This window comes from Nipponia nippon, unplaced genomic scaffold, assembly GCF_047370975.1.
Source record: "Nipponia nippon isolate SJK-2023a ecotype South Korea unplaced genomic scaffold, ASM4737097v1 scaffold_4, whole genome shotgun sequence".
Classification (NCBI taxonomy): domain Eukaryota; kingdom Metazoa; phylum Chordata; class Aves; order Pelecaniformes; family Threskiornithidae; genus Nipponia; species Nipponia nippon.
Genome location: NW_028262358.1, coordinates 33034899 through 33062317, shown reverse-complemented (window position 1 = coordinate 33062317; position 27419 = coordinate 33034899). Strand labels below are relative to the sequence as shown.

Genomic DNA, 27419 nt, shown 5'->3' with positions numbered 1-27419 from the left:
TTGTTTATTCCTCTTGGCACAGGCACTCCTCACAGACGACTGAGAAACATTTGGAAAAAACAACCAATATGATTCTAACAACCCATCTGATTTAGAAGCAATACTTAAAACTCTCTATGTTTTAAATTGAAGATGTAATTTAAAACAGGAATGTTAAGTTCCCCAACTAGTACTATCACCTGATGAGCCTGGAAACTTAGTTTTAATTTAGCATTGGTGCAATTTCTGTCTGTCATTTTCCCAAACTTCACTGCTATGCATTTTGAAGTGCATCACTACAAAAAAAGATAAAAGAATTTGCATTACACAAAACAAAACAAACAAACAAAAAACCTCACCTGAAATACAATCTTTAATTTCTAATATTATTGTGAAAATATCCACTCAAATATAGAGATATGTCTAGGTTTTAAATTAATAAGACTGAATGTGAGAGCTCCCCACTGCCAGTCATGTCATCTTCAAATAGTTAAAAATGAATTATTCTTTACTACATAGTATGTCTAACCCTTTGCAGTCAGACCTCAAAGTCTCTCCCCTTCAATCCAGGGATTCACCTGGACCTTCACCTCTTTGCACATCCAATTTTGGGGCATGGTACATCCACACCAGGACGATGAATGAGGAACACCTTTTATGTCTAACTACAGTACTGCTCCCAGAATTGAGAAGGAACATAAAGGGGAACAAAAGAGGAACATATTCATTAAAAATCAATTCTCCACCTGACAACTTTAATGCATTTTAATAAGGAACTACTACTTAATTATAAGAAACTTTTCTATTTTGAGCTTAGAGTCAAAAAGCTATGAGCACTGTAAAATGACTGGACAATTAATTCCCACTCTCCCATACTCTGCAGGTGAAATCCCACTGTGGATATTGGGCCACTGAAATGATTAAGATACCTTCTTTGAGGGCAGGTCTGCTGCAGAGAATGGATTTCTCTGTCTTACGAAAGGGAGAATGAATAGGCAGAGACAGCTAAGACCTCATAATTGCTGCCAAGTTGACCAAAAGATCTGTGCTATTCACATTATTTTCTGTCCTCAGAGAAAACATTAGAAATAATCATCATTATGTCAGGGTTTACAAATATCATTTTGAAACAAAAGTGTACATATTAACTCCAAATTTAATCCCTGAAACCTCACCATGGTAAAATTAATTCAACTTTTTGATCCATCTTTAAGTTTCCAACTTAAATTGTCCCTAGAGGCAGGAAGTGCCTTCTACCCTGTAGTTATGGGTTGGTGTAGTCTATCCCATTAACAGTAAGTCCTGCTGCCATAACAATAAATATCCACATTTAGCAAAACAATCATTCCTTGTCTTTATGTGCAGCAACCATTCCCCATGCAATAAAAGTCAGAGAGCAATTTGATACTGCAGTGTGGTAAAATAAAGCCCAGGATTTGGCAACATCTATTTGCTTATAATAATTCACAGAATGTTTGTCTTCCAGAAACCTATCAGTGCATCTTTAGCAATTTCTTGACCATTTCTCTGTTTGTCTTATTGGAGGATTACTATTTATAGAAATATATATTATATTTTAAATTCCATGAACTACGAAAGATTATAGCGGTTACAGATCACTTACTATTAGATGGATACCTACACTACATGATTATACATTTTTTTGCCATCCTCAACATGGATGATAGAAAATAAATTAATTTAGAAGCTAAATTCCTGATCCTGCAAATAAACATGCGCTGGCATTTCCCCCCCCTCCCCCCCCAGTACATTCATAGAAATCAGAGAGACAGCAAACATATGTACATGCATGCATGGATAAGCATGGCGATGCAATAACTTTCTCCTTCCTGACGGTGAACAAGTAAAAAAAAAAATCTCTAATATTAGAAGGCAACCTTCATTATTTAAAATACAAATTATTTTTCTTTTATAAAACATGCATACAACTGCACAATAACATGCAACACATTTCACATCACTTAATGTTCTCTACGGAGTCCGCTCCTACTAATTTATTGTCAGCTTTAGTTATTCTGACTATAGTCTCCACAGCAGACAAAAAAAGGAAAACTGTAATTATTCTTATGATGTCTAATACATGTCTATTGTATTAAAATTGAGAACTAAAAAAAAGCCAAGTAATCTGCATCCTTCTGCATCTTAATTATTGTCTTTTGTTTCTGTGATTCGAAAAACTCGGTTTAATCAAAACTGATGACATTCTTGTCCCAGTGATATTAATGGCAAACCTGATTGCTCACAGAGGCAAGTCTCCCCTGTTGTCTCTCTGACTCATCATACGACAGAGGTTTTCTGGTGAAAATTCAACGGTCTCAGTAGCTATATTAGGGAACTTCACTTAAAAAGAAAAATCATGTCATATAAAGTATTTGAGCGAAATTCCATTTTGTATTGGCATAATTCCCACTGTGAAATGCTACTTCTTTCAATTCCATTTCAACCAAAGTTTGTAACCAACCACATGATTAATATGCAGCAAAGGATCAAAAGATAATTTTTTGCACCAATAACCTCTGTAGCTTTAAATCTGCTTATGTCAAGACATAGAATTAAGAGTGGTTTTGCCCCTTGGAAATCTGTTGAAATAAGTGACTATCAGTAGAAAAATAGCATAATTCTTCCTGAATGCCAAGTACACTATGTTTATTTGATGGCTTTAAACTGCTTGTTTTCCTTAAGATCAAAATGGGACAATATATTATGGAAATTCCTTGTCATACAAGCTTACTTCAATATTAAATGTGCTGTATCTTAGAGCTATGAGCTCTTGTATTAGGCTTTAGTTAATTAAATAAACCTGCTGAAAATCAAAAGGATGTCTGGCCGGAACTCTGACTTTTTCTTCTAGAATTCCCTTATGTAAAGTTGTTTTAACACTCCTGATACAAACCCGAGACATTCTCCTTCTGTTTCCAAACCCTGGCCATTATTCAAACTGATGTCACTGTCTCTCTGTACACTTAGGGATTAAAGGAAATTTCTGAAATATTTAGAATTACTTCTCCCCATAGCTAAAGCTGGATGTAAATGGCATAAATAAAGAGAGGTGATCAAAGTGGGGAGGTGTTATGGAAGAAAGGATTCATAATAAAAAATACAATCATTTTAACACTCAGAATTTTCCCAGCTCAGTCTGAGTGCTTTACTCTGCTTTCTTTTACTGAGCAAGTAGAGATGGCTTTGCATGAAATACATTTGTATGCAGCTTACACTTAGAGTTTACAATAAATATCAAACATACTATAAATAGAAATGTTCACCCATGCTTGCTTAGAATTTTAAGTAGCCAACATAACCTAGATTTTCAACAAAGCTTCCCAGACAAATTAGCTATCAATAAAGAGAAGTAATTTCAAGAGCTGTGTTGCAACAGTTACACTGACTGTAAATGAAGAGTCAAGACTTCAAGATTTTATATTGGTTTCTGCTTCTAATTCACTGTCTTACTTTCACAAATCATTTCATCTGCTCCTCAATGTTAGAAAAACAAGATTTTGCACTTACAGATGGCCTTTGAACATAAAATCTCAAAGTGATCAAGAAAGATAAGCCACTTTAATTTATTTTACAGTTGAGGAAACTGGTTCAGAGAGATGAGGTCACTTGTATAAGTTCACAAACTTAGTAAATAATAAAAAGTGAAATAAAAAACAGATGCCCTGCATCCCAGTCTGAGATCTTATTCAATGCGATGTATTGCCTCTATAATGCAATGGAAAGCTGAATTGTTTTATTTATAATTTAAACCCACACAGCAGTAGAAGCATGCAAATAATAGTGAACATGAACTAAAAATATGACAAACAACAAAAATAAGATTCCAAGTCAGCTAACAACCTCAGCCAGACAATATACTTTATCACAAGTATTCAGTGAAAAATCAGAAACGTACAAAGGCAAAAGTTAACAGAAGCTCATACATTATTCAGAAAATATTCTTACTAAGAAGTTTCATTTCTTTAGGAATAACACGACTGGCACAAGCAGTCAGTTGGCACAACTGCAAACAAGACAACTGTCTGAAGTTTCTCTGAGTACGTAATGAAAAAGTGAACAATACAAAACCAAAAAAAAGATGATTACATAAAGAATAAAATAGTGAAAGAAGTACTAAAAATAAAAAGGGAAAGGCAAAGCTTCCACCCCAAAACAAATTTACTGCAGCTGCCATTTATGATATAGCAAGCACAACCCATTTGGGAAAGGCATACAAAATGTTTTCTTATCTCTACTCGTGCTTTAATTATTGCATCGAACTGCTTCCGAAGCATTTTTTCTTGTCTCTTCATCCACTAAAAGAACCTTCAATGACTTGACAAAAATTCTACATAAACCAACATCTATACTAAGTTGTTTCATATATTGTCTTTCTATTAGTACCCAACTAAATCTATTACTAAAAGGTATATTCTGGTTTCTCCATTATCTGTGAACTTTGTAGCATTTTTTCTGACACTAAGATTTCTTCTGTCATAAGTATTTCCTTTTTTTTTCCTCTTTAACTTTAACTTTAGGATTTTACAATATTATTTAAAAAAAAATGGTATTTTTTTCAAGATTCCCATCTGATGCATCACAGTATGACTCATTGCTACTACATTTTTCAATGTACTGTTTTCCCTATTAGCAATTCTGAAATAGCCCCTCATTTGCAATAATCCTTTAAAAAAACATTTGATCCAAACCAGCTTTTGAACTGCTGCTTTTCAAGCATCTGAAAAAGATCTATGATTTGACTCTAAGATTAAGAGAAGATGAAGGCTGTGCTTATATCATAGGCAGCTATCCAGCACTGTGAGGAAGGTTGCAGGCACTGTTAGTGAAATAGTCAGGATAGCAACTTTAAGAAAGTAGGAGCAAAGGGAAAAAATAAAGCGTGATTCAAACCCAGCAAGTTAGACTAGAAAAAGATGAATTTGCAATAGCATAAAAAAATAGCACCTAACCAGCCAGATAAAATTTTCATATTTTTAGCAGAATATGTTTAATGTTACATCAACTCATGTCTCCTTTTTAACTGAAAATTACACCTGACAACATCTATTCTCTTTCCATTTTTTCATTTTTTGTGGCAGTAAATAGAAGCTTTACTAAACCTCAGGTTGCTAATAGGCCTCTATAACCTGTGTGGTCATACAACACATTCTCTTGTATCTCAACTACTTTATGCCTTGCCAATAAACACTAAATGCTGCCTCCTTTTTTCCAGACATAGAATGGACCACTGTGAAATGGACCCTAGTAAAGATAATAGTTTCAGTAATTATGTACAGTTAGGCTCAACAGATATTTAAGATTCTTTTTATTATACAAAGAAACTATCAATTTTAAAAAAATAAATTATATGACGCCATTGTGACTGTGTCTAGAAAAAATGGAGTTTGACAATTTGGGCAAACTTCTTTTTAGAGGCTTTTAGGGGTGATCTTTCCTCTACCCCTTAACATCCCTCTTTACACTTTCTTTCCTAAAGTCCACATTTGCAAAAAAGCAGATTCCAGGAAATGAAGTTACTTGTTTGGATACAACTGCCAAAGCCACTTCCTGTACGCACTTGGCAGAAGTGCTTGGGTAAAAAAAGCCTTATGACATTTTTCAATCCAACCAAGATGGGCATTCCATTCAGCCACACAAAAACTCAATTTAGCCCCAGAACTGTATGCCAGTGTTATATATTTGACTGCTCGAAGTATTACAGTCCAGTAATAATAAATTGAATTTTACATTTGTCAGGAAAAATAGCATCAAACAGGTTCCGAACAAAAACCACACCGACTACTTCATCCATGACCTGATATTATTCCATTTTTGGTATTTTGCTGTTTTTCCTCGCTTCTCTCTGTACTGCCTAGCACGTGAATGCACTGTAAAGAGTAACGTATGAGAAGTCTGCAAAGAGAACGTTGATTGGAACACGGCATAACATAGTCATTGTTATATTTGGCATTGACACTATTTACGCCTCATTCGGTAGCAGATAGAAAAGGGAAATTTTATGAGAAAGCGTCTATAACAAACACCTGGGCTGCTATAACAGAAAAGCATCAAATACATTATAGTCATCAGATGAACTGAACAGGCTGTCAATGATCGAATCTTATTTTATTGGACTTTTTGAACAGGTGTTTCACCGGGCCTTGCCCTGCACAATCTCTATTATGACAAAGTTAGGTCTTTGTGACAACATAATTGTTCTAAACAAAGTGATTAAAATTATATATAAAGGAAAAAGTAATCCGCTATTAATCTGTTTGGTTTGACCCCAGACCAACATGTTTACCTTAAAGACTAAAAAATTTGCCTAAGGGATAGCAATTAGATATGAATCAGTGTAAAACTGTAACTCTTCTTTTTACAGCCCCCCTAATTTAATGAAGCTCCAGTTTAGGCCCCTGTCTTTGAGCCTTCAGTTTTTTGAGGTTAACAGCTAAATTAAGGAAGACAAGCAGTCACTTCCCAACTACTGTTTTTGTTTTATTGTACATGTCACTTCAAAACACATATGACTGTATTTTCTCTCTAGCCATTTTCCATTCAATAATTCTCTTGGGTTCACATTTTGTTGCCTAGTAACTCAGATCGTGCTTCCCTCTAACCTACGGTCTATCTCGTTCCTCATCTCATTCCCAGCTTCATCACGAATACATCCTAAGCCACACATCTCTGCCCTTTTCCACCTTATTAATCAAAAATAACTCCAATCCATCCCTGCCCTTCCCTTTTTACCCCTTCCACATAAATTTTCTCCTCCCACTCTTTAGGTAGACAAGTGTGAGGCACCAAAACTACTGTAGTATCAGTATTTTCACAAGAAAGACAAAAAATAGTATTCAGAAACACATTTTCTATTTGTAACCAGCACATGGTCTCTTAATGTATTCCACCAAACAGATTCCTGACATTTGAGTGAAAAAAGCCCAGAAACAGAGCGTGAGAGAGAAAATAAAAGGCCTGTCATCTTTTTCACTTTTTCCTTTTGCTGAGTCCCCCTCCACTGCTTTAGACATTATCACAGAAATTTAAAACACAGCATTAAAATTAATTTACTCAAAAGACCAAGACAAGTTGTTTTTTTTTTTCACCTAAATATAAATTCAATGATTTAATATTAAAAACTACAGCTAACAAGTTAACTCATAGGAATATAGAAACATATAACCCCTTTTATAGTTAGCATCCTTCAATCTATTTCTTCCTTCTAAAATCTGGAGAAAAGCAGACTTGGAACAGTGTGGAAAGCTAGTACTAGAAAGCTCTGGGGCACCTCATGAGGACGCCAACAGAGAAGACAGTTCCGAAACACTAGCCTGACCACAGATCTTCCCTTTTGTAATAGACGCAACTTCTAGCAGTGTTTCTTAAGGAGGCAGGTCCCAAATGTCTGACATTTCTTAGGCCAAGGGCTTCACTTCAGAAATATCTGCAAAGAAGGAATACTGTAGAACTGTGCCATCACATATACGCAGAGACCACTTCTATTTAACAGACAAGCAGCGACTTTTTACACCAGATTCGGTTTCTAAATGGTTTAAAGTTGTAGCTCTATACAGAGTACACTGCAGGAATCAAATCTAGGGCAACAAACACATGGAATAGTGTAGCAAAATCCCTTATTTGAAAAAAGCCCTATTCATTCAGTGCTTGTCAGTCATAGATTAAAACATGCTTATTTATAGTATGTACTCAAATGAGCTTGGAGTCTCAAAATCTACAAAGCTGTATTATAAACTACAGGCAAACTTCCTCTTCAAGAGTGGTACTCTAAGCTCTGAGTAGTTCTTCCCATTGTTCCCATAATGCTGCATAATAATTATCTGGATTGAAGTGGGTATTTTAATTGTCATTTAAACCCCAATCTCAAAGAAGCATATGTTCAAAATTTTTAATCAAAACCAACCAGGCCATATTCCAATATACAGTCCTAATTGAAATCCATTCTATAAATATTCAGAAAGTTCAGAAACTGATATCAGGGCTTTTTTACTCTGAAAAAAAACCTTAAGGTTTTATATCCAGCTTTATTTAACCTTAAATTCACTCAGACATACCTAAGAACAACACATGAGGGCAACCTGCAATGATTCATGAGGGAAGTTAGGCATGGGAAAGAGATCCTTCTGACTTGACCTTGCTTCTTAAAACAGTAAGAATAAATGCATGAAAGTTCTAATTCACAAAGTATTAAAACTTTTAATGAACGTTCAGTATGTGATTAGGTTCAACTGACATCAAGGGAAATAACAACATGCTTACACGTACTTCCTCAAGAGACTAAAACAGCATTAGTGGTTTACAGAAGCCCTAACAAAAAATCCTGCTTTGCTATGCAATGTTACAATGAATCTTGTGATTGCCTTGGACTTATTCATTTTCTAAGCGCTTATCCTTTTTCTGATTAACCTTCTTAGTTTTACAGGCTATGCCCCAAACTCTAGACCCCCCACAAGAGTGGGAGATAAGACACATTGTGCCGTCCTCTTTAAGCCATGTGGATGTTTTTGATCATTAGGCCTTGACGAGGCGAAAGTCATTGTACCCAGAAAACAAGCATATAAAAAATTTAGCTATAAATGTCAAAGTACATGCACATGTACTTACATATAAACATGCACATGGACCTTCAGAAACCATAAGTGGATTGGCCACACATATATAGAATTATCATAGCAACTAAAACCTGGAGGAAATATTAAATCTTGTGCTTTAGCACTTCAGCTAAACACTAAGTAATAGATATCAACAAGAAAACAAACTGAACCAGAAGTTATCAAACACTAGTCTGTGTTGGGGTTTTATACCTTCCTGTGAAGTATCTGACATTGGAACTGATGCAGTTATTTCCAGCACTTTTATGCCCAGGACGGGGTGCTGCTGTCTGTTTTGGCAGTGGCACAGGAATATGTCCTTACAACATCCGTGTCTAAGTACTATTTTGATGTACTGCTATGCTTTTTTTTAATTTATTTATTCCAGGAATACAAGCCTCGCAGGAAAAATGAGCAATTTCAGCAGTTTAGCAGTCAGAAGTGACAAGGACTTCATAACAAAAACAAAACAAAACAATTCTCTAGCACAGCACAGGTTTCTCTGTGCTGTGTTTTCTACAAGAGAAATGAGCACTGGATCCTCATAAATGCAAAAGGAAAAAGCAAGCCTGTAAATGTGAGCTAAACATAATATTAGAAAGTATAAACCAATGCAAAGAGAAGATAGCACTACAGTTGAAGTGCTCCAGCTCTTCATTAAAAAATCCTGTGTGAGTCTGCCTTTACTTTAAGGAGAGCATATATCAGATATATACATACTCTAAAAGATGCCAAGATATCAGTCTCACTTCTACAGTGAAGATTTTTGAAGCCAAAGATTTAATAATCTTGAACTACTGATGTGATAAACCAGGCTCTCTATCTTTGTATTCTTTATATTGAGACATAAATATGGAAAAACTGGATTGATTCCTGTTTAGAAATAAGCAAAAGACAGACAGTGTCTTCCTAAAATAGTGTGCAAGTATATATGTAAATATAAATATTAAAGAAGTTAATCTCTCCATTCAGATCTTTGAGAAAGTTTATTGTTAGTTCCAGCATGACAAACTAATGTTCTTAAAGGCTTTTACCTCCAGGAAACAGCAAGCCTAAAATGGCAGCAGAAAGCAATTGTTACATTGTAATAGGCACAATGAAATAAATTGCAGAAGGTCTCAAACGTGGCATCCAATATTAACAGCATCAGATTTTCAGATTACTTTTCTACATTAGTTTTGCCTAGAGCTGAACTTCACAATATAGTTTTTGAGCTGATCATTATTTGAAGGAATTACAGAATTACAATAAACATTAAAAACACTAAGATAGCAACAGTAAGCAAGTTCAACAACACGAAGAGGCAGCAGCAGTTCAAGGGCCAGGAGATGACCAGATGGAAAAGGCTTGAGATTATTACATTCAAGACACAATAAAGTAAAAGAGTGAGAATACTGATTATAGAAAATCATTGGAAACTAGATGGATGATTAGGAAACTAGAAAAGACAGTAAAAGGTGAAATTTAGTTTTATTTGAATGCGGGTCCAGTAAAAGTATGCTGAAAATGAGGTAGGGGGCTTACATTAGGAGCAGGACTATTTGTACAAGTATTTGGCATAGCATCATTAACAACAACAAAATCTTTCAGCAAATGTTTTGCTCAACAGTCACCAGATGACTCACTTATAGAAATCACATTATCAGGAAAAACTGAAAATCGGGAAACCAGAAAAATTACTAAGGGGGAGAAGATTAATCATAAGCACTGTAATGCAACACAAAAGTAGATAGTTTAGAAGTTTGTCATGACTAGCTTCCACCATTCACTGTATCAGAGTCATGTATCAGTGGTTTGAAGAACTGGAATTCCTGCTAAATGCTTACCAACGTTAAATGTTTTCTTTAGCCACAACACTTCTGCTACAGGAAAGTGGCCATAATTACCTACATCTCAGGGATCTTTGATTGCACGCAAGTTTACAAAGAATCACTTCAGCTCTTTGTATAACTCTGTGTAATCAGTCCAACTTTCAAATTTGCCGTAACTTATGAAAGCGTTAGACCAGCTCCGTTTTCAATGTAGCTCAGTAGATGGTTATAGCAGAGCAGCTCAGCCATAGATCTGTAAGAGCAGCCCCACAATGAAAATCAGTAAGAGCTTTTACCTGACCTAGAAGTAAAAGCTACCAAACTTACTGCATAACATCATGGAAAACCAAATATCACCTCAGCTCTAATTGTATAGCTCATCTCCAATAATTTAACTCTTTTCTTTCACACAAAAGTCAATAACAGTCCAAATTTTCTCAAATTAACCTCAATACTACATAACCCCCTGCTAACATAACATTATTCTTTTAAAAGTATGTTTCTGAACTTACAACAGTGTCTGAAAATGAACAAAACAAAGGCACAGTTACTAAACAGATATTCCAGAATATTCCAGACAAAAAGATAATGTATCAGAGATAAGTGAAATGTGCAATGTTTGATTTTTTTCAGCAAAAGCATCCAAAACTTGAGACCACATTCTCACTAAGGAAAAAATTCATAGCTCCACCAACTTCAATGGAAAAATTGTACAATAACAGAAGCACAAAATTGGCCTGAAACATTTGTATAAAACTTATCTTAACCTGTTAAATGTACTGCAAGTATCAGGATAAAGAAGGGGTTTGTGGGATAGTTCCAATAATTTCTAGTTTGGTTTTATATTGAAATATGCTGAGACTAGTCTCAAGAAAATACCTGTTTCTGTAAGGAACAGGATGTGAAAAGGCATTTTTTAGGTTAAATACACAAACAAAAGCAAAACAGAACTCTAGACTATTCTGTCATTTAGCAGAATTAGCAGTATCTGCACAGAAATATCTAAAGATTAAGTTATTAGGAAGAGCTTCTAGTCTTTTGTGTTATCCATGTGTGTAGATAATGTGCATGTAGTGGCTCTATTAAAAGGCACTGTAGTCTCTTGGGACTGATATTCCTAACAATAACAATATGGAAGAAGTTTCACAGATACATTTGCCAAACCTGACAGTCTATATATAAAGGAATTCAATCACCCTTCAAGTACGCAGAAACTTTCAGAAGCATATTTTACTTCTAAAAGACTCAAGAGTTGAAGAGCTTCAGTTACAAAAAACAAAAATATCTTTAAGGAGTTAGTCTGAAGGATCCAATAGCATTTTTGGACAGCCAAAATATGGCTAATGAATGAGGAAGCCAAAAAGATTTGAAATAGTAGAGAACTTCCAGGGAACACTAGGTTACATTTCAGCAGACTAATCTGGATACGAGAACAGTAAACTAGCATAAAAATACTGGAAAGTTTCCCCATCTAAACAGACTCAAGAGGAAGGCAGTAAAAACTGCCAAAAGCATCTCTAACAAGCTTCCAAACATACGTTCCACATCAGAAGAGATTCCCAGCTGAGAAGTGGAAAGACAGACATGATGGGTATCTTAGAAAAACCAGAAATCTTTTCTAAAACTAAATAAATGTGGAGAAAGAAAAAGCTGTTGATGGTCATATAAGCAGTGAGTGGTTTTACATAACAGTATTTTCAATATATAAGATAATTAAGTTTCAACGTCGCTGAAAAATTAATTAAGTATTGTAATGATCCACTCTCCACTCTCATTAAATCCTTACAACTTATAAAATCTGCCTTTGATGTTGCAAATGGAGACCTAGCTCCAAAAAGCAAAATCTGGGCTTCATCTTCTAAAAATAACTCTATGTTCATATTTATAAACAGTTAGTTAAGATGACAAAAACCCTAACACACAGGGCTTTATCATGGAATACCAATTGCAAGAGCTCACTTAAATATAAATACATGTTGTAAGAATTTAAACTTCTTCGTAACAAAGAATAGTCATCTGTTGTTGCTTACATAGATGTTTCTACAGAGCCTCAAACTTCCTAATGTATTTGTTTTTTACTCTTCACTAATCTCAGTGAGTTCAGTTCAAAGTCCTTACTCAAGAAAAGCTCACAGTGAACTCACTGTGAATTCTGACAAAATAAAGCTCTTGGAAGTGGTACAGATAGAAGAATAGATTTTGAAAAAAAACCCAAACAAACAAAAAAACCCAAACCCCAGACGTTAGTCGAGTCTCCTATAAATTCACAGTTAGTCGTCTTGGTATTTATTGCAATCAATGTACTTTTAAAGACTGTAATTTTGTTCTAGAAACTACTTTGAATTTTAATTTTTACTTTTTGTTCATTTCACAAGATTAAAAAGGGAAATAAAACTGTGATCTTTAAGACAGAGATACCAAAATGTATAAAAGCACATGACAAATTCAAAAATTCCCACAATTACATGATACAAAACATGTGCCTGAAGATAGACATGAGTTCATATTTATGACACAAATTGGAGCCTTAGCAATACATGTTTTGTCTGGTGACTTGAAATACCAGAAAATAACTTTGTTAAACTTATCAGAAGTAAAGCCCCATAAAGTTGTTCAAAAGCATATGCTGACTGTTAACATTTGCTGAATTTATTTTGAAGGCTTTTTAAAATACCTAAATCTTAAGCAGTGAAGTCTGATACTTCCTGCTTGGTCCTTAAACTTGGCAATAATGAAAAATTTATCGTAGCAAATAATCACTCTACATTATAGGAAATATTCAATGCTTAAGAAATTAGCAAAACAACACATTTTAAATATTAGTTACAAAAGTTTAACAGTAGCAATGAAATATTCACTACATCTTACTAAGAGCTGGTAGAAGTTTGGCTGAAGAGCAAACGGAATATGTATTTTTTCCTGGACCTGTAACAGAAAATGTAGCACATACTTTCTTTTCTGACTAATGAGAAAGATCAACAGTAAGTCTGAACAATGCCCTAAATGCATCAGTGAGCTCTTTTGCTGACCAAATAGCAATAAAATGGGTACATCTGTTTGTTGACAAAAGATCTGTCATGAGCACAGTGCCATGCGTCTGTCCCCAGATATCCCAAGGCACTACCGGACACAGAAAAGACTCCAAGAAACATCTAGGTTTGCTAAGCACTTACTTTTTCTGGAGGGTTGAGACCTGCCTTTTTCTGAACTGAAGGACATAGAAGAGATTCTGATGGAAAACCTCAGTTAATCCCATCCATTAGGGAACTTTCTGTGGGTTTTCCAACAATAGAAGGAAGCTTTTCCCCCGAACTATTACATAAATATATAAAATAGCCAAGATAAATATTTTGAGAAGTCTTAATACAAGATGAAAATATTTAGCTTTCAGACTTGAGCAGTTGGTGTGTTATCATCACTACTTTCCCGCTATTCATAATCACTATCTGTTTATAGAAACCATTTCTCACCTTTCATTTTAAAGTCAGATTGTCAGCCCTACAGTAGGAATGCTCTTTTTAGTACATGCTTGCATAGTGCCTAGTAAAAAGTGATCTTAAACCCTGAATGGAATACATAGCAAGTAAGTTCTTCACCAAACTCTCAAAAAACCTCACAACTTCTCAGTGAAAGATAAAGGAAATGGCTACAAATGGTCAAAACACAACCCTAATAAAATCTTTTGTGAGAGCAAAATAATCCCTCTCAAGCCCATCAGTATATACAACTATTTGAAGCTATTATTACTAAGATTTATTGTGTTCTTTGAATGTCACAATATTCACACTGTTTTCTGGTAATGAAAGTGTTTATATTTCAGGAGAAAAACAAATCCAACAGGAGGAAAAATGGTATCATACATCTCTTACACTAACAGAATTATGCTAGAAGCAAGCAGCAGTCTGAGACCTATTCCAAAATAAGACTTATCTGTACAGAAGAAGTGATGTGATAAAAGTAAAATACAACAAAATGTTTATCACTCCAGTGAAATGTATGATGAAGTCTGATTGGTGTTTTTTGTTTTGCCAGATTCATTCATACTTTGATTTATCCTAAAACTACTAATTTGTAATAATTGACACCATCTCCTGAGAAAGATTATATGTAGTTCTACATTTGAATTTTGACTTCACATACAATGTCTCTACCAGATATGAATTATGAATAAAACTAAAGCTGCAGTAGAGACTCTATGATGAACTAAATTATTGTATTAAAAATAAAATCATTGAAGCATTTGTAAAGCTCAGGTTATTATGCCAATAACTTCTCTTTGCATTTTCCGGAATGTTCATCTAAAACATAAATTAAATTCATAGCCAGAGAGTTATGCCTGTTTCAGATTTATGGAAGATATTATGATGCAATAAATAACAGCAGCTACTGAGTACGTTAGAGTGTTTTGCTCACTCTTACTCATGTAGTCATGGATTTATAAATTGCAGGGTTCTGTGATTAAGATGGGTATTGAAAAGTAAGTTCTCCTCTTTCATGGTATAACACTTGGACTAAGATAAAAAGTCCTGGTCTGGTCACTCTAAGCTAACTGTCTTATGCAATCTGTAAAAGCTCCTCCGTGATGGGAGCTGGCTTGCCAAAATGTCAGCAGCAGGCAGCCTTCCACTGCTTCCAGGCAGCCTACCTACGACTCCCTCCTAAAAGAAGTCTTTTGGGATCCAAGAAAAACAAATCTGTCAGCATGTACACTGGTACAATGTTCAGCTGAAGAATTCAATGCTATGTAACCCAATGTCATCAGCGAAACCTAGGGCATTACTAGGATGCTGTACTTGTGTATTCCTCTGCTCTCATCATCAAGGAGAACACCCTACTACAGACTGTAATATACACTGAAAAAAGCACAATACAAAACAGAGCAACAATCCACATGTCCAATTTCTGTCGTTCTTATTAGGTTTTTCACTGGTATCAAACCTTGTGGTTGACAATATTTTACTAACAACCTTACTTTTAATATGAGCCCTGATATTTAAACAAGCAGTTAAAGACATACCTGTTCAGAAAAAATACCATTTAACATTAAACCAACTCTTTACAACTTAGTATTTATTAATAGTTGGAAAATATAATACAATGGTGCCCAAACATCTACTTGGAAACCCAATCTGGGGTGTGAGGCTTTGTTTGTGTTTGTACAGTTATTACTATTAAAGGCTGCTATTTAGAGTTTCAGGCATACAGAAAGTGGGCAAAAGATACAATGTCTAGGAAGATAAATATTACAATATGTCAAGTCTTTGAAGATGTATTATATTCACCCACTTTCTTCTGAAATAGCATGCACATTCAATGCAGCATGGAATAAAAAAAAATCATCACAGGCATGCCTATATAGATATGTATAGTTGTAGAAGTCACTCATTCACCTTCCATGCGACAAATTTGGTCCAGGAGTCATTTTACTGCTGTAATGAGCTCAAGATAATTTTCCTCTTAACACAGATTATTACCTTAGGCTCAGCAGTGAAACAGTATGGCTACATTTCTCCTGCTTAAATCAATGCCTGGATAGGAAAGAACAGAAACGTGATTACCTGTATCTTTCCACACAGAAATGGCCCTAGATCATATGGGAAAAATGGTAAAAATAAGTTTCACCATACAGAGATAGCAGTTCTATGAGACAATACATTTTTTACCATACAGAGAAATACACTTTGCCAGTATGTCGACAAGGCTGCCTGTACTATTATCATAAGCCTGCTTTTCATAAATTTAGCAGCATAAATTACTTCTTCTGATGGACTGGTAACAGGTGAGCAAATCTGGACATTTTAGGAAGCAAAAGCACCAGTAAATCTAGCGTGAGAGTAACAGAAAGAAATTATTCTGTTTTCTATCACACAGTAGTAAAGATCTGTTTCTGGGCAAACAAATGTTAAAGCTACAGAACTTATCAGCTGCAAAATAAATAAGAGGTTCTAAGTTAAGTAATTTGTCTTCTAAGAAACTAAATATTAGCTAGACTCTCCCACAACTATTTCACTAAACTAAATATTTTGTTCCTTACTTTCTGCTGATTTCCTAGTTTAATTGTTTTCAGGATAAGGAAGTGAGATAGGAAAATGGAAAACACATTAGAGACGTGATTAGAGACATGAGAGACACTAGAAATACCACTTTGTATCGCATTAAAACAGGCTGATTGTAGAGTTGAGACAACAGAATTAAAAAAAGAAAGCTTGGAAGCTAACTAAACTCTTAAAATAGTTAACATATGCATAGCCTACATGCTGTAAATTGAAATCTTCATAAATAATGTAAGGTATGGGAAGTGTTCAAATTATGAAGAATAGCTTTAATATTTCACTAAAGGTTCTACTTGGGAGTTCTACCCTGGCTCAGGGCCAAGCCCTTTCACACATCTTTAGCAAATCCTTAATGCCTATAGACAAGAAGACGTAGGTATATAGTTCAGATGGACTTTGAAAGGAATGGATAACTTTACCACTATGAATATTATTTGCAGGTTTGCAATATGTGGAAAATGAGGCTCTGTGCTCAAGAGAGAATTATGCTTCACTTCCACTTTTCTTCTATTTGATGAAATGTCAGGACAGAATTCAGTCAGGTCATCATCCAAACTTTTTCTGAAATATCAGTCTGTGCCAACGCAGAGTGCAGGAGATAAGGTTCAACAATCCAGTCATTTGAGCTGACACGCTGGTTCCTACTTTATGTTCAAAGAAAACTCACGTGTACATACGCACACAACTGCTCACAAAAAGAGAGCACATAGTATTGAAGATGAGAATTTGCTAATGCTTCTGAGATTCTTAAAGACTAAAGAATAAGTGGCATTACATAAAAGACGTAATTATACTAGTCATTTGTTGATAAAATATAGCTACTATTTGCTAACATATTTCTGAGGTTATCAAAAGCTTTGTGTTATGAGGACATAATTACATTTAGTTAATACTATTATGACATCAAATCAAGCAAATTCTTCCTATACAATGAGAAGGAGCACGATAAATAGAAAAAGCAGGAGGCAAAGGGATTTCCTCAGCAGCTGAGTAACTTGGAATGGACAGAAGCAGTAAGGAAGAGTATTCTAAACAGAAACAGGAAGGGGTATAAGCAAGGAATCACCAAACAAATTCTCAATCTCTCCTTCGTTTTAGGAGATATATTAAGAACAAACACACACAGGCATTGCCATAAGGGAACAGATGCAAGATCAATCTAGCCTAGTATCCTGTACAGTAAGTAGTAGCATGGCAGTATTAGATAATTCTAAAGAATATGCGAAGCACCCACTGTAAAAATCCATTATATAAACTTCTGTAGGATTCATCTGATTTTTTTAACACTGTACTGGTATAAAACATGAAGAAGAAGTTCTAATATTCTCTTTTTTGATAGTATTTAATAATTTTTAAAGAAGTATTTTATGCCCAATTCCTGACTACTCAGTTTTATCAATAGCCTCTCGTGTGGGATCTCATCACACCTTTTGGTAGTCCCATTATGTTAATGACTTCTTAATTCCCTTCCTGAATCACACATTTAAACAACTGCAGAGCTTAAGAAGGGATATGTCCTTTGCAGAAACCAGGATAACTAGAACCTCTAAAATTTCAATTTCTCATTTTTTCAGCATTCTGTTCTTAGACATAGTTCTGGTTCTTTCACATGTATGCAGCTCATAATATAAAACTCTTGTACATTCATCTGTTCCTTCTAACTTCTCTCCTGCTTATTGTCTATGATAATTTCTTTCCCATTCCTGCATGCAATCTCCTCTACAATAATTAGTAGAGTCACAATGCTACTAAAGTTTTAGAGCACTCAAGGAAAACAACTGTGACAACTGACTGCTAGTTCAATTACTAAGCATTTTTAGGGGATAATTGGCAACCTTAAATAGTTTAAGAAATCTATTCACATTAGGACACTAGCAAAATCTAAGTTTCTACTTGCCAGCTGTCCTGTTTGAATTTCAAGTTCAAGATTCTCTCTCCTTTCTGTTACAAAAATTCTCACAAATTGCATAAAAAAACAGTATATAGAAATGTAAGTCATGAATATGTAAAAGTTATACATGATAATCTAGGATGAGGCATGTTCTTCTTTACTAAGGAAAACATAAGCACTTTTCTAGAACATACTGACACCAATGAATCTTTCTATTTGAACAATTCAATTAGGAAAAAAGAAAACATGCAAGAATAATCTGTCTACAGTTATTGGAAGTTGTTTTATGTGGGTTTTGAAACTAATAATTTGCAAGAATATTGTTATTTATTGTCATAAATAACCAGCGCAGATGATCTAAGGAAAGATAACTGCAATGCTTAACAGTTAACCCTTTTCAATTAACCACTATAAAAACCCCCTTACTTACACAGTCCATGCTAACTGGTCAATATAACTTGCATCATTTGAGTTGCTGTTTCTATACAGATTTAAGCACATACTTAAATCCTGTGGTATTACTTATAAAGTGAAACATGTCCTTAAAATCTTGTAAAATCAGGTTCTAGGAATGGTTTCAGATAGTTCTGAAAATTTAGTATGCAGAAGAATACGTTTTCCAAAATATTAACAGTAAATATTACTTGTATGCCTGTATCTTTTAGAACTCACTCTTCTGGAATCTAATGTTTCGAATATTTAATCTTGTCTTTTAAGGTGCATGATTCAGTATTTATAACTTTTGGGGTTGACAATATAAGTTTCTGGAATTTCTTTAATAGCCATATTAATTGAAGAGTGTAAGATAGTATTAGAAATAGTTATGAGTCCTGACGAGGTCTATGGTAATTCCTAACTTTTGAGAAGAGCACTTCATACTTTTGTAATGGTCCTTATCAAACTTCTTTCCCATTATTGCACAAGCCCCCCCAGTCAGTAGACAATTTCATCACTGCAGTAAGCCTGTAGCTGTCAAAAACTTACCGTGATGAGAAAGCTGTTCAAATTCATACAGAAATGTGAAGGTTCAAGGGAAAACCTTAAGTCAGAATATGTATTCAGTTTATATTAGAGTACTAAAATTACATATTTGCAAATAACATATTTTACTATGTGAGTTGACCATTATGCTTTTAACCAGATGGTGTTCTTTCAAGATATTTTTCTTCATTCTTAGACAGAACAAATGGGATCAATAAAGTCTGAAGTATACAAATGTGTCCAGGTCTTAGTCCAACAGGAAAGAGAGCTATATCCTAGCCATTAGCAGACAGAGCTAAGAGTTTTTGGCTGCCAAGGAATGTACCAATGTATCTTTGCACTGTCGTAGCTTTATAACAAAATAGAAAAATAGTAATAACCACTTGAGGTTTTATGGTACTTTGCAGCTAAGGATCTCAAAACAGTAACTTGCCTACAAAGAAAGTGGAATGCTTCATATGGATATACAGTCTTTTCTTCATGTGATATTGATCTGTAATTTATAGTTTGATTACTTATTTATTTTTTATCATGGCATAGACTGCTTGTTATAGTACTGGCTTTCTTTTTACTGACTTTGACTGTCAGAACTTTTATCTTTCTTTTTCTTGAGCCCTCTGGCCTCATTCTAATTATTACTGCATGTTCTTAAATACATGTTTTATTTTGCCTAAGTTTTGGGTCATTATCCGTTGTGGTATTTTATATATTATTTAATGTATATATTATTAAATGTAATTATAAAGACGACAGAAAAGCTCTAATACTTCTAAAAAAATTATTTAAGTTTCATTAAAATTCTTCTCCTGTAGCAAAACTTTACATCTGGTATGATGGCTTTATGTATACTGTGTATAAGTACACAGCGAGACCTTTTTCAACATTTTCTGATGAACTGTCTGCATATTTTTACAAGTGTTATATAGTGAATTTTTCTCAAACATGTCCCTTGGTACCATGGAGAATCAAACTGTGAAAACCCTACAAGCTGATTTGAAAAATATATCATCTCTAGTCTACAAGAATTTTTTAAAATAAAAAATGTTAGTTACAATATGAAGATAAATATTAAAGCTTGTTACTTTCAGAACTTTAAGAAATAAAAGAAAATTAAGAGAAAAATAAAGTTATTAATATATTAGGGAGAAAATACTGACATTTTCAGAGACACAAAGGCACGAAAGAGCCTGGACGCTCAGTTATATTCTTGCAAAGACAACTGGTCTCCTGAGGTTGGGTTTAAGGCATACTGGCAAGGCTGTACATGTTGTATTATCAATGGCGTTCCTACCACTTTTTTATGTCTGCCATTCTAAGTATTCCCTGAGCATAATAATGCAAGTATTTTAAGAAATAATGTTTTAAGCCATTATCATTATAACAGCTATACATTACAGAAGACTGTAAGTCCAAATGGCACCAACATTACTGGACTAGACTTGTAGCAGAATGTCAGGCCACTCTAAAGGAATGCAGACATATAGGGCCACCTAAAATAGTCCAAAAATAATTTTTTATTTATCTGTAGCCCTCAAGCAATACGACTGAAAAGTTTAAAAATAAATTAACTACAAGTGAACCTAAGGGAGGAGTTTCATGTTCACACTTAGCATCTTGGTTATTGAGGCCTTAATTGTTTTCATGTCCACATGGAAAGACACAGAATATCAGAACCTGACCCAAAACTGATTGAAAAGAGGACTGGAAAGAAGGGAGTAGGTTTCCAGCTACTTTCAGAATGAGAGAATCATACAATGTGCAATCCAATCATATAAAGAAAGTCTCATCTCAAAACACACCACCTTCTCATCCTAGACAGATGGCCATTTAAAACTCATTATCCAAACAGGATGGGAATCAATTACATTTACTTTTACTTATTGATTAACCAAAGCCAACACTTCATCTTTGTGGCAGATTCCCTGTGCCAACCATCTGTCCCAAATAATTCTTTTTTCAGTGAACAGTATTTGATATGCTCACCTATAAATTCTACAAAACAAACAATTAGAATAAAGCACAAATAACAATTAGAATAAAGCACAAGTAACAATACACTGGCTTTACTATAAGATATAACAACCTTTTATCAGTTATCTACAGACAAACAGTACTCATCTGCTGACAAAGGCACGGCACATGGTAAAACAGTGTTGAGTGTGTTAGCTATCCTAAATGAATGCATTATTTATGAATTCAGCTCTAACTTGTTTGCAAACTGTATGAATTATTAAACCACTTCAGAAACAAAATACATATTTTAAAAATACATCAGCATAAGAATTTTTACTTTGTTCACACTTAACTGAAGTCTTGCTCCAGAAAGGTACCATTTCACTAAAGCTACGCGCATGTACAAAAATGGAGCTATTTCTCATTTCTGGAAGTAAGGCCTCAGTTCACTTAATCACATTATTTTTTTTTAACAATAGAAATAATCACCATGGTTTATTAAAAATGTTAAATAAAGCTCAGATTATCTAAAGTTTATAATATAAAAAAAAATATTAAATCTAATCACAAAAAGAAAAAAAAAATTGTGTCTATTGGTGTTTAGGGATACTGTGCAATTAATAATGCCTGCACAAAAATTCTCTCAGTATCTGCAGTTCCGGTTTAGATTTCTTTTTTGTTAAAAGTCGGTATTTTCAAATCTTCCAGGGGAAAAACATTATTTCCTAGTATTTGTTAATGAATTATGCTCAAAAAATCCTTTTCTGAGAATTCACTCAAAGATTCAAGGGCCTGCAACTGAATTTATACTCTCATTTTGTAGGACTGTTCAACAAAGTATTCACATCAATTTGTAAAAGCCATCAGCACCTCAAGAGGGCTATAAATTTAAATCCCTGCATTTGTGGATACAGAATTAGCACAATACGGCTGATACTGAAAATAAAACTTTCCTGTTCTGGTACACATTTGAATGATATGCCATAAATCATATTGTAATAATCCAGTAAATGCTCACTTAATTTATTACACTAACCTGCTTGTCCAGAAAGAAAAGGTAGTCTGGGAACTGAAGAGCAGAAATCTTTTGCCTCTTTCAGACTAAAATAGCTAGATGGGCTCCAACTGTCTTCCAAGTTTATAGAAAGAGACTGCTCCAAGACGGTAGAACCAGCAGAGGCAGCATTAAGCTGAAAAAGAGCATCTTGTGCTTTCTTTTTTTCTTTTTTTAGCATGTTTACCAGAATATCTGCATATAAATTAAGGAAATCATTAAGGACCTCTTTTTTATAAAGTAACAATCATCTTGGTTTATCCCTAAGTCTTTTTTTTTTTTTCCCCCTAAGTGAAACAATTCACTTTATGGAAGCCTATATGTGAATGTGAATTTGGAGTTGGGCATACTCTTTGTAATTACAGTCATCCACCTTAGATTTTCCAAAGAGCAGATTTATTTTTACTAAACAGTAACAAATTCACATATTGACCAGAATTGTTGATCCCATTCAATCAACGCCTGATAAAAGCATTTACAGACAAACAGGAATGAAAACTCTAGTATCTTATTGCCATTTTGTGACACTCCCTTTTTTATTTTTTAAATTCTGTAATAAACAAAATTTCCAAACAAAAGAAAAAACTCCTTAACTTACAGGTAGCCTGGCAAGCGCATCACATCTGTAAGCTTTTCACAATAAGAAGGTTTACTAAAATGCAGAACAGGACTTTAGAAAATTTCTTCCAATAACACTATGTATTTACTGGAAGTATATTTGGTATAAATACATTTTGCCTAAAAGCTTATAGAGGGGGCTTACAATGAAAATCCTATGTGCATTCAGCCAAAAACACAGGAGTCCCTGTGATATGTTTTTCGATATGCTATTCATTTTAATCCTAATTAATCTTCTAAATGAACAGCAGAAAATCTAGGTAGTCTTTGGGGAATTTTATTAACTGGACTAGGTAGTAATAGTAAAACACTTGACAATTCAGTTGTTATGATAGCTCCTAGCTACCATAGGCAAGAAGGACTTCATTGTTTATTGACTAAACAGTTTCCATACTTCCCACCACTTCATCACATTAGACATATCATTAATTTTCTAATGATGATGTAAAGTCACTTAGCAGCTGCAGACTCTGTAAATCAGTTTTATGTTCAAAGTCTTAATTTTTATATTCTTTCTATAGAACTCTAACATGGATTTACACAAGTTTCTTCCTTGTACTTCTGCAAAGCTGTATATATCTATCAAGCACAGATGCATTTCATAGAGAAGTTTTGCTTTTTTTCATTATCAATGTCATATTAATGAAATCATTTATTTCAGGAAGAAATGTTTCTGGGAATCCAGATCTTAAAATCGACATGAAAATTGAAGAATTTTTTTAAAAGGAATGATAAGTCAGTGTTACAGTTAAATTTATTTGAAAGTGCACCTTGGAAAATGAACATCTTATCTTCTATGACAGAGTAGAAATAGAGAAGCTTTCCTGCCACCTCAATTCAGGCTGGTAGCATGCTACACCCTGATGTAAAATGCCATTCTTATTTGATATATAAAATTGATCTGGAATTGTTGAGCACAAAGAATGCAAGTGAGTTTGCTTTTTACTAATAACTGTGAAAGAATCTCTGTTACCTATAAAGTCAAAACCAGAAAAAAAACATTTTTTCAGTTTTCTGCCATATTCAAATTTTACCCACCAAGTAGCCACAAAGTCAGGGACACAGTGATGCTGCAGTCTGTCCACAGTTCTGTCAACCTGCTAAAAATAACTCCCACCCATCATGCAACAGTACAGCTACTCACGTGTTTCGTCTGAGGCAGTGAAATGGACAAAGCATGTCTGAGCAGTTTAGTATTTTTATATGCAAAAAAGCTTTAGCTTTAATTTTAAAATTTAAAATTGCATGTAAAGAGTACAAGTTTTATATTTATTCTAAAGGCAAATATCCCAATAGTCCCCAAAGTAGCACTTCATTTGGCTAAATATAACACTTACAGGAAATTCTATTCTTTGTAAGGTAATAAATTGGTCTTTATATAGCATCAGAGTTTCCTATTCTAAAGAATAGTTCAAGTTGCTTGAGGAGAGTGTTTTAGGCATGGCCTGATCTACAGTATTTGGATATTGGCTGGACCGTTCTAAAGCTAAGTGGTGCTTCGATCCAGGATTTCGGTTCAGGTCACAACTGAAATAGAAGCAGGTGCAAAGCAGGAGTCCTGTCACATAAAAGTTGAGAACTGAGTAATTGCTTTAACACAGTGGGGTTAGTAGAGAGAATTTCCTTCCATACAGCTAACGCCTATCTCACACACACAAAAACCATTGTAGCCAGATCAGCTCAAACATTATTTTTTTCCTCATAAAGGATACTGATTTCATTGTCTCTTTGCTGCAGAAGTTCTTTCAGTTTTTTCAATTCTTCTTCTCCTGCTTCTTTGTTAGTGTCTTTTTCTTCAGAGATGTGTTGTGAGAGCAGTTTTTTATCAGAAATCTTTGAATGATTCATTAGTTGCTATTAGGAGAAACAAAAAAACCCACACTCCTTTAACTTTACCTCCAGCTATGTATATATTCTACTCTGAGACTGTCTAGCTATGGTAGAAAAGGTAAGGCCTTTCTAGACTCTTGACAGAACAAAATCATGCCCCCAGTTGACTGTCAAGTTATATGTGTTGTGTCAAGTATGGGACAAGCTGTATTTGTTGATCTTCACTACCAAGCACACAATTTACTCTACTCTTTCTACGCAAATTCCAGTGTTCTCTAGTATCACAGAGCTTTCAGTATTAACAGTATAACTAAAACCTAATTATTTAAAGACAATAAACTAAGATCAGGGATGTATACATTATTATACTGGAAAACTATATCCCAAAATACAGAAAAGTATATATTATCTTCCGTTGCTTTCCCTGTTAATTTCACTTGTTCTTCCTAATTTAAGACTATCTTGTTTGCTTGATGATTTAGAAGGGCTTACAACACCATCAGGAAAGTTAGTGTAACAGATTCAGGGATATGGTGTTTTTACTCTTTATTTTTCTCTCTTTCAACATAGTTTGTCCAAAATAAATCCTCCTTAGTGCTGGGAATACAGATGGATACATCTATCCATATACAAATAACTTGTCTGTGTTGATTCCAATAATTTCCAGTGCTCTCTTACAATTTACTGCATGAGGAGATCCTTGTTGGGGTTTCCACAAAATGCTGCTGAATTTTTCCAGCTAAATTTCAAATTTCTATCAGTCCTCCACACACTCCAGAGTTCAATTGTTTTACCCTTTTCCAGTGCCTCTCAACTGTATTGCATTTCTTTTGATGCAAAAGAATGCAGTATTCAGTGCCAGCTGCACTTCCACCTATGTTTAAAAGAAATACCTTCACATGAATGAAGCAATACTTGATTTTGCGCATGTCAGCACCAACATCCAGAGTGCTATCAGGATCATTATCTTCCAGAAATGTTTCAATTAACTCATCCAACCTGAAAATACATAGCATTTTTAAGGAAAAAAAAGGAAAATCACAAACAAGCAGAAAACTCTGTAATGTGTCAAATGCAATACAAGATTTACCAAACTGACTGATATTGGTAGGCTATTTTCCTTAAGGGTCCATGCAATTGCAATGTACTTTTGTTCCTGATACTAAAACCTGGATTTGATACTGGAGATTCTACAACTCCATATCAGAACATACTTGCACGTTCTAAGGAATAGTTCTAGAACTAAAAGCACCTGAGAAGTAATCTTTTCTTTCTGCCATTTATTTTATAACCTTCTGTTCTTCTACCATCTCATAACTGAAAAGATCTAAAGCCTGCCCTCTCAGAAGACTAGATTTTTAGAGGCTTTGGGCATAAGATTTTTTAATATATATGATTATTTGTGCAAAAGAAAAATCTACTTCCTTTTCTATGACAAGAGTCATCAGATAGCATAGCTTTCATACATAAAATTACCTGCTCCAATCACCAAGCAAAGCAACCTATCTTTTGATGCAGATATTTATACATCTCTCAAAGACCTACTGCTCTTCTGATTAATGAAATGTAGTTAGTATTTTATTCTCTTGCAATTTGCTCTTATTTAACAAACATCTGACAACGTCTTCCTTAGGGAGGAGCAATTCTGATTTCAGTAATTCAGTCTTCAGAAGGAAATCTGGCACACAGAAGCATGCTTTTGCTTTTTCAAAACCAAGTTACAATATTCAGACTGGAAACCTACACAGGCATAATATACCATGCCTCTGGGTCAGATGTCACAGCTATGTGGATAGAGTCAGATATCCTCTTGCATGTTCTCACCAGCTCTCCAGGTCTTGCATTCCAGGATGCATGGCAGATCATCCTCAAGAAAAAGGGAAGAAGATTTCTAAACCAAAACTAGCCCTTAGCCCACTTACTACGGTATGTTTCTGGAAAATAGCAACTGCAAGTCCGAACTCCATCAACTGGTTTTACATTAAAGGCTTCCTGGTTCCTGACAAATGCTACTACCATTAACTTAGTAGGCAAATGGTAGGCAACAATGACAGCCATATGCCCTGTAAAGAGTAATTCTATGATTTTAAATGTTTATTTCGGTTATTCTCCTCAAAAGATGAACCTAGGTTCTGAACCTGAGTGAGCCAAGGTATCTAAGCTACCTGCATCAAGTGCCCAACTGCCAAAGAAGGGCAGGAGTTCAGAACCATCTCTGGGCCTAGTGTTGCTTTTGGACTAGTTTCTTTCAGCTCCTCATATCTTGTGTAAATCCATCAGAAGAAAGCCTTCTGAATGTCACTTAACAGCCATTTATCCTCTTCAGCTACAGGATTGGAAATCTTGTTGGCATTTGATTATCTGAATCATTTTGTTGTAGCCACATAGCAAAATTTTAGGCATTATAATATCACAGTATCTAAAGTTGACCCTAAAGTAGGTGGTTGGGATATTGCCCTGCTTTTGAAGACTTTATTACTGAGATTCCTCACATTGCTGTACTGTAATACCAATTCCCTGCTGGAGGGTGAAACAATGAGATGCACAACAAACAGAAAAAAAAAAAAAAATCATTATTTTCAGGAGATAAATATCTGAAAATCAGGAGCTGTAAGACCAGGATGAAAATTGGAAAACATT

At 34.5% G+C, this 27419-nt stretch overlaps 1 protein-coding gene across 1 annotated transcript in view; it reads right to left on the bottom strand.

Annotated features, from left to right (window-relative positions):
• Positions 1 to 27419, bottom strand: part of KIF6 (kinesin family member 6) — a 170060-nt gene that overhangs the window by 70623 nt on the left and 72018 nt on the right. The window contains exons 11-15 of the mRNA XM_087775455.1: positions 25673 to 25778; positions 24662 to 24803; positions 22380 to 22526; positions 425 to 459; positions 180 to 195 (exon numbers count right to left, since the gene is read on the bottom strand). Of these exons, the coding sequence (XP_087631581.1) occupies positions 180 to 195; positions 425 to 459; positions 22380 to 22526; positions 24662 to 24803; positions 25673 to 25778 (446 nt within the window). The remainder of the gene's footprint in view (positions 1 to 179; positions 196 to 424; positions 460 to 22379; positions 22527 to 24661; positions 24804 to 25672; positions 25779 to 27419) is intronic.